Source organism: Bufo bufo, chromosome 9 (assembly GCF_905171765.1).
Source record: "Bufo bufo chromosome 9, aBufBuf1.1, whole genome shotgun sequence".
NCBI classification, from domain to species: domain Eukaryota; kingdom Metazoa; phylum Chordata; class Amphibia; order Anura; family Bufonidae; genus Bufo; species Bufo bufo.
The window spans coordinates 110,151,089-110,165,678 of NC_053397.1; the positions used below are offsets into that span (position 1 = coordinate 110,151,089).

Consider the following 14,590-nt stretch of genomic DNA (forward strand, 5'->3'; position numbering starts at 1 on the left):
TCAATTAAATTTGTTTGCCCAAAAGGGCTGTATTTCAAATACCTGAATAAAAGCCCTGTATTTAAAGGGTGTATCTCACACGCCCTGACCCACACTAGGCCTCAATTAAAGATTTGTGCACCAAATGGCGGGATTTCAAATATCTGAATATAACCGAAATATATAAAGGGTGTATCTCACAATGATAAATGCAGCAAAGGCTGCCAAATAAACTTTTTTTGCCCAAACAGGTGTTTGTTTAATAACTGAATATGACAGCAGTATATAACCCTGACATTTCAAACGTCAAGATGCTGCAAGGCCTGAAAAATTGTGTATTTTGCACAAAAAAGGTGTTTTATTAATAAAAGAATCAAACCCCTGTATTTAAAGGGTGTATCTCACACGCCCTGAACTAGACTAGGCCTTATTTTAATTTTATTTGCCCAAAATGGCTGTATTTCAAATACCTGAATAGAACCCCTGTATATACAGGGTGTATCTCACACGCCCTGATCCACACTGGGCCGCAATTAAATTTGTTTTCCCAAAATGGCTGTATTTCAAATACCTGAATAGAAGCCTTGTATTTAAAGGGTGTATTTCACTCTCCCTGATCCATACTAGGACACTATCAAAGAATTGTGCCCAAAATGGCTTTATTTCCAAATAACTGAATAGAAAGACAGTATGTAAAGGCGGTATCTCACAATGACATCTGCTGCAAAGGCTGCCAACTACATTTTTTTTGCCCAAACGGGTGTTTGTTTAATAACTGAATTTGACAGCAGTATATAACCCTGGAATTTCACTTGTTCTGATGCTGCAATGCCAGAAAAAGAATGAAATCTGGCAAAAAAGTGTGTTTTTAAAAACCCAGAAAATGATGGCTGTATTTCTAGCTTAAATTGTACACTGACTAATCCAGATGTTGTATATTGCCAAAAAAGTGTTTTTTTTTTGTAACAGAATATGAAAGCTGTATATATTAAACTTGAATTAAACACTTACAGATCTGGAAAATAGTGGTTTTGGGCAAAAAAGTGTGTTTTTAAAAACCCAGAAAATGATGGCTGTATTTCTAGCTTAAATTGCACACTGACTAATCCAGGTGTTGTATATTGCCAAAAAAGTGTTTTTTTGGTAGAATATGAAAGCTGTATACACTCACCTAAAGAATTATTAGGAACACCATACTAATACGGTGTTGGACCCCCTTTTGCCTTCAGAACTGCCTTAATTCTACGTGGCATTGATTCAACAAGGTGCTGATAGCATTCTTTAGAAATGTTGGCCCATATTGATAGGATAGCATCTTGCAGTTGATGGAGATTTGAGGGATGCACATCCAGGGCACGAAGCTCCTGTTCCACCACATCCCAAAGATGCTCTATTGGGTTTAGATCTGGTGACTGTGGGGGCCATTTTAGTGCAGTGAACTCATTGTCATGTTCAAGAAACCAATTTGAAATGATTTGAGCTTTGTGACATGGTGCATTATCCTGCTGGAAGTAGCCATCAGATGATGGATACATGTTCTCATTCTGTTTACGCCAAATTCGGACTCTACCATTTGAATGTCTCAACAGAAATCTAGACTCATCAGACCAGGCAATATTTTTCCAGTCTTCAACAGTCCAATTTTGGTGAGCTCGTGCAAATTGTAGCCTCTTTTTCCTATTTGTAGTGGAGATGAGTGGTACCCGGTGGGGTCTTCTGCTGTTGTAGCCCATCCGCCTCAAGGTTGTGCGTGTTGTGGCTTCACAAATGCTTTGCTGCATACCTCAGTTGTAACGAGTGGTTATTTCAGTCAATGTTGCTCTTCTATCAGCTTGAATCAGTCGGCCCATTCTCCTCTGACCTCTAGCATCCACAAGGCATTTTCGCCCACAGGACTGGATGTTTTTCCCTTTTCACGCCAATTTTTGTAAACCCTAGAAATGGTTGTGCGTGATAATCCCAGTAACTGAGCAGATTGTGAAATACTCAGACCGGCCCGTCTGGCACCAACAACCATGCCACGCTCAAAATTGCTTAAATCACCTTTCTTTCCCATTCTGACATTCAGTTTGAAGTTCAGGAGATTGTCTTGACCAGGACCACACCCCTAAATGCATTGAAGCAACTGCCATGTGATTGGTTGACTAGATAATTGCATTAATGAGAAATAGAACAGGTGTTCCTAATAATTCTTTAGGTGAGTGTATATTAAACTTGAATTTAACACTTGCAGATCTGGAAAATAGTGGTTTTTGGCAAAAAAAAAGTGTGTTTTTAAAAACCCAGAAAATGATGGCTGTATTTATAGCTTAAATTGCACACTGACTAAGCCTGCAAATGCACCAGATGGTGCAAAATGGTGATTTAAAAAAAAAAAAAAAAAGATTATTTGTGCTGTTTTTAAAGCTTGGATTTCACTGTCCCAAAAGCTCAGATGCAGTGCTGGTGCACTGAGCTTGCATAAAATGGCCACCGCCGCCGCCCACCTAACTGACTTATAAAAGTTATTTTTTTTCGGTCACTGGGCTCAGGGAAGGATAAAAAAATTGTGCCCTGCACCCACACAACACTATGGGCCAGATTTATCATGACTCTGACAGCTTACTCCACTTTCACATATGGCTAAAGTCAGTTTTAGCCAAGTCAGATTTTTAATCGGCCCTTTAAGACTGTAATAAATGTGGTTTGACGGTAGCAGTTTATCCGTCAGTAAGCAGCTTTACAAAAGTCGCACATCTATACGAAAAAGTCGCACGTTTTTATGAAAAAGTCGCATGTTCTATTAAAAAGTCTCATAAGATAAAAATGGTCCTCACTGGAGTGAAATTGCAACTTTTTTGCGACTTTTTTGCGACTTTTTAAATAGTCCCAATAGTAAATCTGTCTAGAGATTCATTTACATAAGAAAACACGCCCACTTTCAGAAAACTGTCGAGCATAGTGCAGAGCAGAAAAAAGTCGCAAATTTGTGCGCAGTTTTAGCGTTTGGGACTTTTTTTGGGACTTTTTCACTCCATTATTCTGACCTGAGCTAATGATAAATCTGGCCCAATGTATGTAGATCGCTGAGTTAGATTTACGTTTTGAGCAAAGATTCTCTCCTATTCTCTCCCTGAAAACACCAGCAGCATCCTCTCCCTACACTAAGTACAGCAGAGTGACGTGCAGCGCTATGTGACTCCAGCTTATATAGAGGCTGGGTCACATGCTACACTGGCCAATCACAGCTATGCCATTAGTAGGCATGGCTGTGATGGCTTCTAAGGTTAGACAGTTAACCGCTTGTTGATTGGCTGCTCTGCAGCCTTTCAAAAAGCGCTGAGAAATCACTGAACACCGAACCCGAACCCAAACTTTTACTGAAATGTTCGGGTTCTGTTCCGGGTTCCAAAAATCCTGAAGTTCGGTACAAACCCGAACTTTACAGGGTGGCAAAAATCCTTGCACCAGCCCTGCTGGTACTGACTTTTTGGCAAACAAATTACTGCTTGGGACTCTCCACCTTGGCTCAGCACAAGCCATCAGTTCTCTAAAAAGGTGCAGAGTCCACCACTTGGAAAAGGAGGGACTGTTGCACCAGCTTCTGCACCATTGGATTGTGGGTGATCCCTCGTTCCCATAGTTCTTTGCTCAATGTCCTAACACGTGCAGCAGCCATTTTAGTAAAAAATGCGAATCAAATTTTTCCTGAAATTTGGATCGAAATGCTTGTCAACTTCGATTCGCTCATCTCTAGTGTTGATCTAAGTTCTTTTGTGAATAGATTATTGATCAGTATGGTTTATCGAATATTAGATCATGTTAGTATATGTAATTCGCGTTGCACACAATGGCCCACCGCATGTAAAGTGCTGACAAAGGGAGCGGACTCCCTCTGTCTCCCATAGTCACCCTGCAAATGCAATCTCGGGGTGCCGATGTGTGTGAAGGCTGGCTGGGGTCTCGTGTAGACCAGCCTTGAGTAGTTTCCAGCAGGCTGCGCCTCTCTGGCAAAGCCTGCTGGTCATTGTCAGAATAACATTGGTCAATGTCAGAAAAGCAATCAAAATACTGTCTGTTAAGGACCTGCACCCGCCCGATCTGCGGCAGGGGTCCTACAGTGACTGTTAGCCAGACCCCTGCTTCATGCCCCAGCATCGGTGAAAACACTGATGCCGACGCGTTAACCCTTTATGTGCCACGGTTCGCGCTGTCCATGCGGGGATTGGAGCTGTCATTGGGTCCTCGCGCTGCTGTGACAGTGACCCGATGGCATGGAAGGCAGCCCGATGCCTTACTTAGGCATTGTGGCTGCCTTCCGGGAGAGCCTTTGAGATCCAGCCCCCTAAATCTCACAGGCAAGCAGGCTGTAAGTGTATTACACTGGTAATACACTTACAGCCAATGCTTTACAATACAGAAGTATTGTAAAGAATTGTAGAGGGGATCAGACCCCCAAAAAATGAAGTCCCAGAGTGGGACAAAAAAATTAATGAAAAAAAAAAGTTTTAAGTTAAAAAAAAGTGTCCTTTTCCCAAAATAAAGAAAAATAAATTGGAAAAAATAGGGGGAAAAAAGAAAAGTAGACATATTAGGTATCGCCGCGTCCGTATCGACCAGCTGTATAAAAATATCACAGGACCTAACTCCTCAGATAAACACCTTAAAAAATAAAAAAAAACTGTGCTAAACAAACTTTTTTTTCTCACCTTACATCACTTAAAGTGCAACACCAAGCAATCAAAAATGAGTATGCCCCCCAAAATAGTACAAATATAACAGTCATCTCTTCCCACAAAAAATTAGCCCCTACCTAAGCCAATCGCCCAAAAAATAAAAAAACTATGGCTCTCAGAATATGGAGACACTAAAACATATTTTTTTTTGTTTAAAAATGCTTTGATTGTGTAAAACTTAAATAAATAAATAAAACAAAGTATACATATTAGGTATTTCCACGTCCGTAACAACCTTCTCTGTAAAAATATTATATGACCTAGCCCCTCAGGTGAACACCGTAATTTTTTTTTTATACAAACTGTGTCAAAAGCCATTTTTTTTATCACCTTACATCACCAAAAATTGTAATAGCAAACTATCAAAAAGTCATATCCACCCCAAAATAGTACCACTCTAACCGTCACCTCATCCCGCAAAAAATGATAACTTATCTAAGACAATCACCCAAAACATAAAAAAAAACTATGGCTCTCAGAGTATGGAGACACTAAAACATCATTTTTTTGGTTTCAAAAATATTATTGTGTAAAACTTAAATAAATAAGTGAAAGTATACATATTAGGTATTGCCACGTCCGTAACAACCGTCTCTATAAAAATATCACATGACCTAACCCATCAGGTGAACACCGTCCAAATTTTTTCATAAAAACTGTTCTAAAAAAAAAAAAATTTTGTCACCTTACATCACAAAAAGTGTAATAGCAAGTGATCAAAAAGTCATATGCACCCTAAAATAGTACCAATGAAACCGTCAAATCATACCGAAAAAATTAGCCCCTACACAAGACAGTCCAAAAAATAAAAAAACTACGGCTTTCAGAATGTAGAGACACTGAAAATATTTTTTTTTCAAAAATACTTTATTATGTAACATTATTTGGTATTGTAGCGTCCGTAACAACCTGCTCTATAAAAAATACCAAATGATATAACATGTCAGATTAATGTTGTAAATAAAAAATAAAAACGGTGCCAAAACAGCTATTTTTTGTTACCTTGCCTCACAAAAAGTTTAATATATAGAAACCAAAAATCATATGTACCCTAAAATAGTACCAACAAAACTACCACATTATACCGTAGTTTCCAAAATGGGGGCACTTTTTGGGAGTTTCTACTCTAGGGGTGCATCAGGGGGTCTTCAAATGTGACATGGCAGCCTAATATTATCCCAGTGTAATCTGCTTTCCAAAAACCATATGGCATTCTTTTCCTTCTGCGCAATGCCGTGTGCCCGTACAGCAGTTTACGACCACATATGGGGTATTTTTGTAAACTATAAAATCAGGGCAATAAATATTGAGTTTTGTTTGGCTGTTAACCCTGGCTTTGTAACTGGAAAAAATGGATTAAAATGGAAAATCTGCCAAAAAAGTGAAATTCTGAAATTTCCTCTCCATTTTCCATTAATTCTTGTGGAACACCTGAAGGGTTAACAAAGTTTGTAAAATCAGTTTTCTGGCATTTCTACTCTAGGGGTGCATTAAGGGGGCTTCAAATGGGACATGGTGTTAATAAACCAGCCCAGCAAAATCAGCCTTCAAAAAACCATATGGCGTTCCGTTCCTTCTGCGCAATGCCATGTAAAATCCGTTTTAAATACCTTCAGGGGTGTAGTTTGTAAAATGGGGTCATTTTTGGGTGTTTTTTTTATTATGTAAGCCTCACAAAGTGACTTCAGACTTGAACTGGTCCTTAAAAAGTGGGTTTGCGAAATTTTCTGAAAAATGTAATGTAAAGTAATAACTATTTTTGCAGGTATTACGATCTATTATAAAAGTTGAGAAATTTAAATTTGGAAATTTGCTAGTTTTTCAAAATGTTTGGTAAATTTGCAATTTTTTTTTATAATTTTTTTTTTTTTTACCACTGTCATGAAGTACAATATGTCACGAGAAAACAATCTCATAATGGCCTGGATAAGTAAAAACATTTTAAAGTTATCATCATATAAAGTGACACATGTCAGATTTGCAAAAAATGGCCTGGTCCTTAAGGTAAAATATGGTAGGGTCCTGAAGAGGTTAAGTGGTAAAAAAAAAAAACACATAAAATTAAAAAATTCCATAAAATACGCTTTTTAATGAACAAATTTATTTTTTTAAATCTTCGCCATATGTATGGTATTGCCGCGTCTGTAACAAGCCAGACTACATAAATATCAGGTAAATTCTCCCCTACAGTGAACGCGGTAAAAAAAAAAACAGAATTGCTAATTTATTCTTAGTTGCCATGAAAAAAACTTCATTTACTCCAAAATGATACCAATGAAAAGTCGTCCCGCAAAAATCAAGCCCTCACACAACTCCATAGAAAGAAAGATAAAAAAAAATCATTGGTCTTGGAAAGCGGCAAAAAAGGAGTTTTATTGCAATAAAGTAGTCAAACTTAAAAAAATAAATATATATATGTATTTGGTATCACTGCAATTGTACTGACCCAGAGAATAAAGATATTATGCTAATTATACCGAGAAATGAAAGTGGTAAAATTTATAACATAAAAACGCAGTGGCAGAATTGCTGTTTTTCCCATCTCCCTCCCAGAAAGAGTTAATAAAAGTTAATCAGAAAGTTATGTTAACCTAAAACAGCGCCATTACCAGCTACATCTTTTCTTTAAAAAAATAAGCCCTCATACAGCTATATAGACGGAATAATAAAAACATTTTAGCTCTTGGAACGCGACGATTTAAAAAGGAAGAAAAACGCTGGTCAAAAACAGGCTGGTCACTAAGGGGTTAAATACTGGGTGTCATGGAAAGTGGAGCAGGAAATCATTCATTGGGGGAGATTTATCAAAACTTGTGTAAAGGAAAAATGGCTTAATTACCTATAGCAACCCTAGTCCACCTTTCATTTTTCAGAGCTTATTCGGAAAATGAAAGATGGAATATGCGTGCTATTGGCAACCAGGCCATTTTTCCTTTATACCAACTTTGATAAATCTCCCCCATTGTGTTACTTAAAGTTTTTTTTTCACTTCAGCAAATAGCGTTTATTATGTAGAGAAAGTGAATACAAGCCACTTACTAATGTATTGTGATTATCCATATTGCTTGCTTTGCTGGCTAGATTCATTTTTCAATCACATTATACACTGATCATTTCCATGGTTACGACCACCCTGCAATCCATGAGCGGTGGCCATGTTTATAAACTTTAGAAAAAAGCAGCAGCCGATGTGCGCGTCCACTGTCCCAGCCACCAGAGAGACCAGTGCTTTTACTATAGTGTGCAAGCACGACCACCGCTGCTGGATTTTCCCTGAAATTCGGATCGAAGTCCACTTCAATTCGCTCAATACTAACAAAGATGTGAACATTACTACCACTGTAAACAAGAAAGCTAGTTAGATAAGGCATGAACACTGATACAATGTCAGGTATGGATGGATTTATGTGCCTGCTGGAGGTTCTCTGTACGTGTTGCATTAATGTACACATTCTCATTTTGTTACAGGTGATAAAGGAAGCAATTAAAGAAAGCATTGAGTACCGGAGGCAGCACCCATCTCGATGTTCAGTGTCACTCAGCGATGTTGAAACTCGAAAATTCTTCAACAAGAGCAAACAGCAAAGCTGAATTGTCTACCATATTGTGAATTGAGTATGAAGGGAGATTGTGTTGTATGTGGATCCAAAATAAAGCCACGTGTTACATGTGTGCAAACAAACAATCCTTATTTATCATTATATCTACAAGTTCTGTTCATTACTCTTGTTGCTGTCCCTTGTTTTTATATTGAAAATAAGTAAATAATGACTAATAAACTACAAATATTATAATCAAGTGTAATTGATCCAGTCTCATCTTTAAATTTAAATTACTCATATTTTGAATTTTATTCTTAGACTATTTTGTAAGTAGAGCATGAGGATAGTCATTTCCTGAACAAATCTTACCACTGACATTATCTATGACATTCTCATTGTGCTTCACCCTGACATGAAATTAATTTAGACTTAAAAAGTCCAGACAGGTACTGTATGTCTAACTTGTTTTGTTGGTTTTTATTTTTCTTAATTTTTCGATGTGATTTTTTTCCTTCCATGTCTGTAGAGCAACTAGCCATGTGAGATGCTAATGTTTGCTTAGCAAGTCTGAGCCAGATGTCACTCCTCCCTTATCACAGCATTTAGTGCCACCAACAGAGAGATAAAGAAATTGGAATGAAACAAGGAATTAAATATAGACTTCTGGAAGATTAGGACAATGTAATTTTTCTCTAGTAAGATATATTAGAAGTGCTCATGTATGCATTATTGATTTATGAAAATAAAAGTTTTCACTTTCATCCAATATTTAATAAACAATACTGTAGTAAAAAGGGAAAAAAGACAACTTCCATCATTTTAAATAATCCGAATAGGCAGTATTTTTTTAGGTTTGACCATGCTAAACTGTCAACAGACCTAGGTAGGGGGTTAGGGAGAGCAGTACAAACTAAGCATTCATTTGTGGAAAAGAGAATTCAGCTTTATTTCCAAAAGGATTAAAAAGAGCTGAGTGTTTCACAACTACAGCATATCCTTCCAGTCATTGCTCAGCCTTTTAAACATACTTCTATAACAAAACTAGGAAAATAGCTGAGCCAGCCTCATATCTGCAACTAGTTATTTCAGGACAAAAGCCCTTCATCAAGGCAAAGCATATAGAAATTTTTTTTCTAGATAAGAGGCCTTTGGGGACATTTGGGTGGGTACGATTTCTATTATTGAGACCAATTAATATACGTGAAGGTTATTGTAGGCTAGGCAACGTTCCTCTTTTTGGGAAAATTATATCAAAATTAGCAGATCTGGGATCTGATAGGCTTAGAACGCTAATGTGAATTTCTTTACCAGAAACCCACAATACTGGCCTACAATACTCCACACACATACTGAGCATACAAAAAATAAAAAATTCAGCAAACCTAAAACAAACCAAATCTTGGTCCCCTCATCTCTAGTACAAATATACCATTTGTATAGCTTTTATTATAAGGAGTAGTTAAAATATGAACTTCTATTGTCTCAGATTCTACTTCTTAAGGGCACTGGAGGTAGAGTATCACTTTGAAGTCACTCTGCTCTCTGCATCAAGCTGCTTCACAGCCCTTACCCTCTTCTCTGAGTGATAGCTGTATTGGTCACCCAGTTGGATCAATTACCAGGATCTTCAATTCAATAAGTAGATTAATTCAACCTATTGACCTCTTACTGTCTTTATCAAGCAGTTTGAGAGTGCACGCCATGCACAAATATACCCATCCTACAAAGGTCACATGGTACCAATTATTCAAATAACCATTTACACAAAGATACCTAGATCAACATAGTAGAAATCAAACTTCCAAATATAAACATAAAGTTGTAATAGCAGTGCCTTAGCCACACTCAGTAAATATGGAGGTAGGTCCTAGGAGGTGCATTGCAGCTATAACATTCAAATTGTTGGTTCCTAGAGCCTTGCTGTTCTGGAAATATCAATTTGCATGTCTATAGTGATGTCACTAAGATATAAAGGCAGCCAGACACCTCAGTGAATAAGCTGTGCATGCCCTTGGTCAGTGTTAAGCTGGGCATCTCAGAACAAGTGTGCATGTGCTCCAGGTCGTCTGTCAGTGTATCCTGGCATAGTTAGCCTCTGCGCATGTCCATGGGTGCATCACTACAAAGCCACTGTTGTCTGACAACGGCGCAAGCTATAAGGAAGGGGATGTGCCTATATTCAATGCCTCTATGTCTACTGTTATGTGACAGTCAACCATTAACAGATTTATTTAACCAATCACTGGTAACAGGAGTCGTCCCAGAAGATTGAAAATTAGCAAATGTTGTGCCCATTCACAAGAAAGGTAGTAGGGAAGAATTGGGCAACTATAGGCCAGTAAGCCTGACATCAATAGTGGGAAAATTAATGGAAACCATACTTAAGGAGAGGATTGTGAAACATCTAAAATCCCATGCATTTAAAGATGAAAAACAGCATGGGTTTACTTCAGGGAGATCATGTCAAACTAATCTTATTGATTTTTTTTGATTGGGTGACTAAAATAATAGATGGCGGAGGTGCAGTAGACATCGCTTATCTAGACTTTAGTAAGGCTTTTGATACTGTCCCACATAGAAGGCTTATCAATAAATTGCAGTCTTTGTGCTTAGACTCCCATATTGTTGAATGGATTAGGCAGTGGCTGAGGGACAGACAACATAGGGTTGTAGTCAATGGAGTATATTCAGACCAAGGTCTTGTTACCAGTGGGGTACCTCAGGGGTCTGTTCTGGGACCCATATTGTTTAATATCTTCAACGAAATGGTAAGGTGTGTCTTTTTGCTGATGACACAAAGATTTGTAACAGGGTTGATGTTCCTGGAGGGATACACCAAATGGAAAAGGATTTAGGAAAACTAGAGGAATGGTCAAAAATCTGGCAACTAAAATTGAATGTTGATAAGTGCAAGATAATGCACCTGGGGCGTAAAAACCCTAGAGCAGAATATAAAATCATGTAGAAAAAACCGCAGCACTCTCCTGTCTTCAATTCAGTGGAATTTATTTCACCAGCAAAAGATGCATTTTTTGCTGGTGAAATAAATTCCACTGAATTGAAGACAGGAGAGTGCTGCGGTTTTTTCTACATGACGCATCCAAGGGGGAACTTCTGACTGGCTCCCAACACGGCTGGCACCACCACAAGATAAGACTTTAATTTTTCGTTGTGCTGCTATACGCATTTTTTCCTAGAATATAAAATCAGTGATGCAGTCCTAACCTCAGTATCTGAGTAAAGGGATTTAGGGGTCATTATTTCAGAAGACTTAAAGGTAGGAAGACAATGTCCTAGATCAGCTAAGAATGCTAGCAGAATGCTTGGGTGTATAGGGAGAGGCATTACCAGTAGAAAGAGGGAGGTGCTCATGCAGCTCTACAGAGCACTAGTTAGACCTCATTTGGAGTATTGTGCGCAGTACTGGAGACGAAAATTGATACTTTGGAGAGAATTCAGAGAAAAGCTACTAAACTAGTACATGGATTGCAAGATAAAACTTACCAGGAAAGATTAAAGGACCTTAACATGTATAGCTTGGAAGAAAAACTAGACAGAGGGGATATAATAGAAACTTTTAAATACAGTACAGACCAAAAGTTTGGACACACCTTCTCATTCAAAGAGTTTTCTTTATTTTCATGACTATGAAGGCATCAAAACTATGAATTAACACATGTGGAATTATATACATAACAAACAAGTGTGAAACAACTGAAAATATGTCATATTCTAGGTTCTTCAAAGTAGCCACCTTGTGCTTTGATTACTGCTTTGCACACTCTTGGCATTCTCTTGATGAGCTTCAAGAGGTAGTCCCCTGAAATGGTTTTCACTTCACAGGTGTGCCCTGTCAGGTTTAATAAGTGGGATTTCTTGCCTTATAAATGGGGTTGGGACCATCAGTTGCGTTGAGGAGAAGTCAGGTGGATACACAGCGGTCTGTACTGTACATAAAGGGAATCAACAAGGTAAAATAGTAGAGAATATTTAAAAGAAGAAAAACTGCTACAAGAGGACATAGTTTTAAATTAGAGGGGCAAAGGTTTAAAAGTAATATCAGGAAGTATTACTTTACTGAGAGAGTAGTGGATGCATGGAATAGCCTTCAAGCAGAAGTGATAGCTGCAAATACAGTGAAGGAGTTTAAGCATGCATGGGATAGGCATAAAGCCATCCTTCATATAAGATAGGGCCAGGGGCTATTCATAGTATTCAGTATATTGGGCAGACTAGATGGGCCAAATGCTTCTTATCTGCCGACACATTCTATGTTTCTAGCTACTAGCTTCCACTCCACCAAGGCCGGGTTCCTTGGTGGCACATCTCAGGTGAACCACAGCAAACTACAATATGCATCTCCTTAATTGGTTTCCTGCATCATTCTCGGAGACACATACCTTCATTTATATACGAGTCACGTCACTGCCTCACAATGGTTAGAAGATTAGAATGTCAGATTCGGCATAAATGTCCCAGGAAACAAATGCTAGCCTCCTTGCCCACCTTACAGAAAGCGGCTGATTTCCTGGCAGATGCTTCAGTTGATAGCGCAGGCATACTCCCTTGCCAATTCCGCTCGTAGGGCCCTCTGGTTAAAGAATTGGGAAGGTGGGGATTTGTCATCTAAGCAGAAGTTGTGCAGTATTAGTTGTCAGGGCAAATTTTTATTTAGTCCTGAGTCAGATTCTCTACTAGTAGAAGCAACAGACAGGAAAAATAAGTTTCAAGGATCATCTCCGGTTTCCTCTTCAACATCTTTTTTCTCTAGATCTAGACATCCCTTTCGTGCCTCATCTAGATTTAGGGAGAGAGGTCAAAATAGGGACAAACATCAGAGGTTAGGTTCCCGAGATTTTGGGGGAAAAGACTTCTTGTTTGGGGGTTCCTTTTCCCAGCATTAGAAGCCATTTAAAAATGACGCCAGTTGTGGTGTTTGAGAAAGGCTAAAGTTCTTTCTTCCCACCTGGTCAGATATTGCAGGAAATTGGGTCCGGGGTCATAAAAAAGGTCCGGGCCCCCTCAGAAGTTCATGGTGACAAAAGTTGAAGGTTCCTCGATAGGAAAATCTTCTATGGAGTTAGAGGTCTTAGAGTTGAAAAGGAAGAAAGTCCTTATTCCAGTTCCAGTGGAGGAGCAGACAAAGGGGTTTTACTCCCCTCTTTTTCTGGTAAAGAAACCGGACAATTCCTTCCGCACGATTATAAATCTAAAACAGTTAAACAGGTATCTTCGTTGGAGAAAATTCAAGGACGAAACGGTAAAATCAGTGATTCAACTATTGTTTCAGAATTGTTTCATGGCAGTCTTAGATCTGAAGGATGCAAATTATCATATTCCCATACACCCTCTACATCAACAGTTTCTCAGACTTGCAGTAGGTATCGGGGGAGAAATTTGTCATCTTCAGTTCCAGGCGCTACCATTTGACCTTTCTATGGCTCCCAGAATATTTACGAAAGTGATAGCAGAGGTGGCTTCCTTTATAAGAAAAGAGAACATTTTATTAGTTCCTTATCTGGACAATTTTCTGATTGTAGCAAGCTCTCAACGGGCCTGTGTTGTAGTGGTAGAGAAGGTGATGAGGATTTTGAGAGATCTATTTTGGAAAATAAATCTAAAGAAATCCCGGATCCTGCCGGAGACTCGTCAGGTGTTTGTAGGCCTTCTTTTTTAACTGAGGAGAAAATAGCTCGAGTCCATGCCAAGTTACAGATGTTGATGTCATCTCAATATCTAACTATTTGCAAAGCCATGTCGGCCTTGGGGTCTTTGACCTCCTGTATTTCAGCGGTAGAGATGGCCCAATTTCATTTCCGACAACTACCTGCGGAAATTCTCTTAGACCTAAAGAAGAGTGAGGGATTTTTTGGCTCGAGAATGACAATTTCCGAAAATATAATAAGAAATCTGTCCTGGTGGGGAGACAGAATAAATCTAAATCAGGGAGTTCCTTGTAGTCAACCCGATCTAGTCAGTCTGATTACAGATGCCAGCCCTTTGGTGGGGAGAGCTCATTTACTGGATCAGATCATCCAAGGGCAGTGATCCCCTATTCAAAGGACATTCTCTTTGAACAGGAAAGAGTTGCTGGCAATAAGACTAGCCTTAAATTCAGCTATACCTCTGCTGCCTTTGTGAGGGTGATGTCAGACAATCAGTCAGCTATGGCGTATATAAATCATCAAGGGGGGACAAAGTCGGGTTCCCTTATGAAGGAAGCAGACTTGTTATTGCAAAACCTGGAAGGGAAGGTCGGTAACATTTCTGCTCTTCATATAAAAGGCAAGGAGAACTTCCAGGCAGATTTCCTGAGCTGTCATCAGCTGAGACAGGGAGAATGGTCTCAACCCT

General features: G+C 38.8%; 1 protein-coding gene across 5 annotated transcripts in view; it reads left to right on the plus strand.

Moving 5' to 3' along the window:
• PLA2G4A (phospholipase A2 group IVA) overlaps nt 1–8,493 on the plus strand; it is a 331,217-nt gene extending 322,724 nt beyond the window's left edge. For all 5 annotated transcript variants that reach the window (XM_040407269.1, XM_040407267.1, XM_040407268.1 and 2 more), the window contains one exon: nt 8,163–8,493. In XM_040407269.1, coding sequence (XP_040263203.1) covers nt 8,163–8,285 — 123 coding nt within the window. In that variant the 3' untranslated portion in view covers nt 8,286–8,493. The remainder of the gene's footprint in view (nt 1–8,162) is intronic.
• Nucleotides 8,494–14,590: the final 6,097 nt, after the last annotated feature.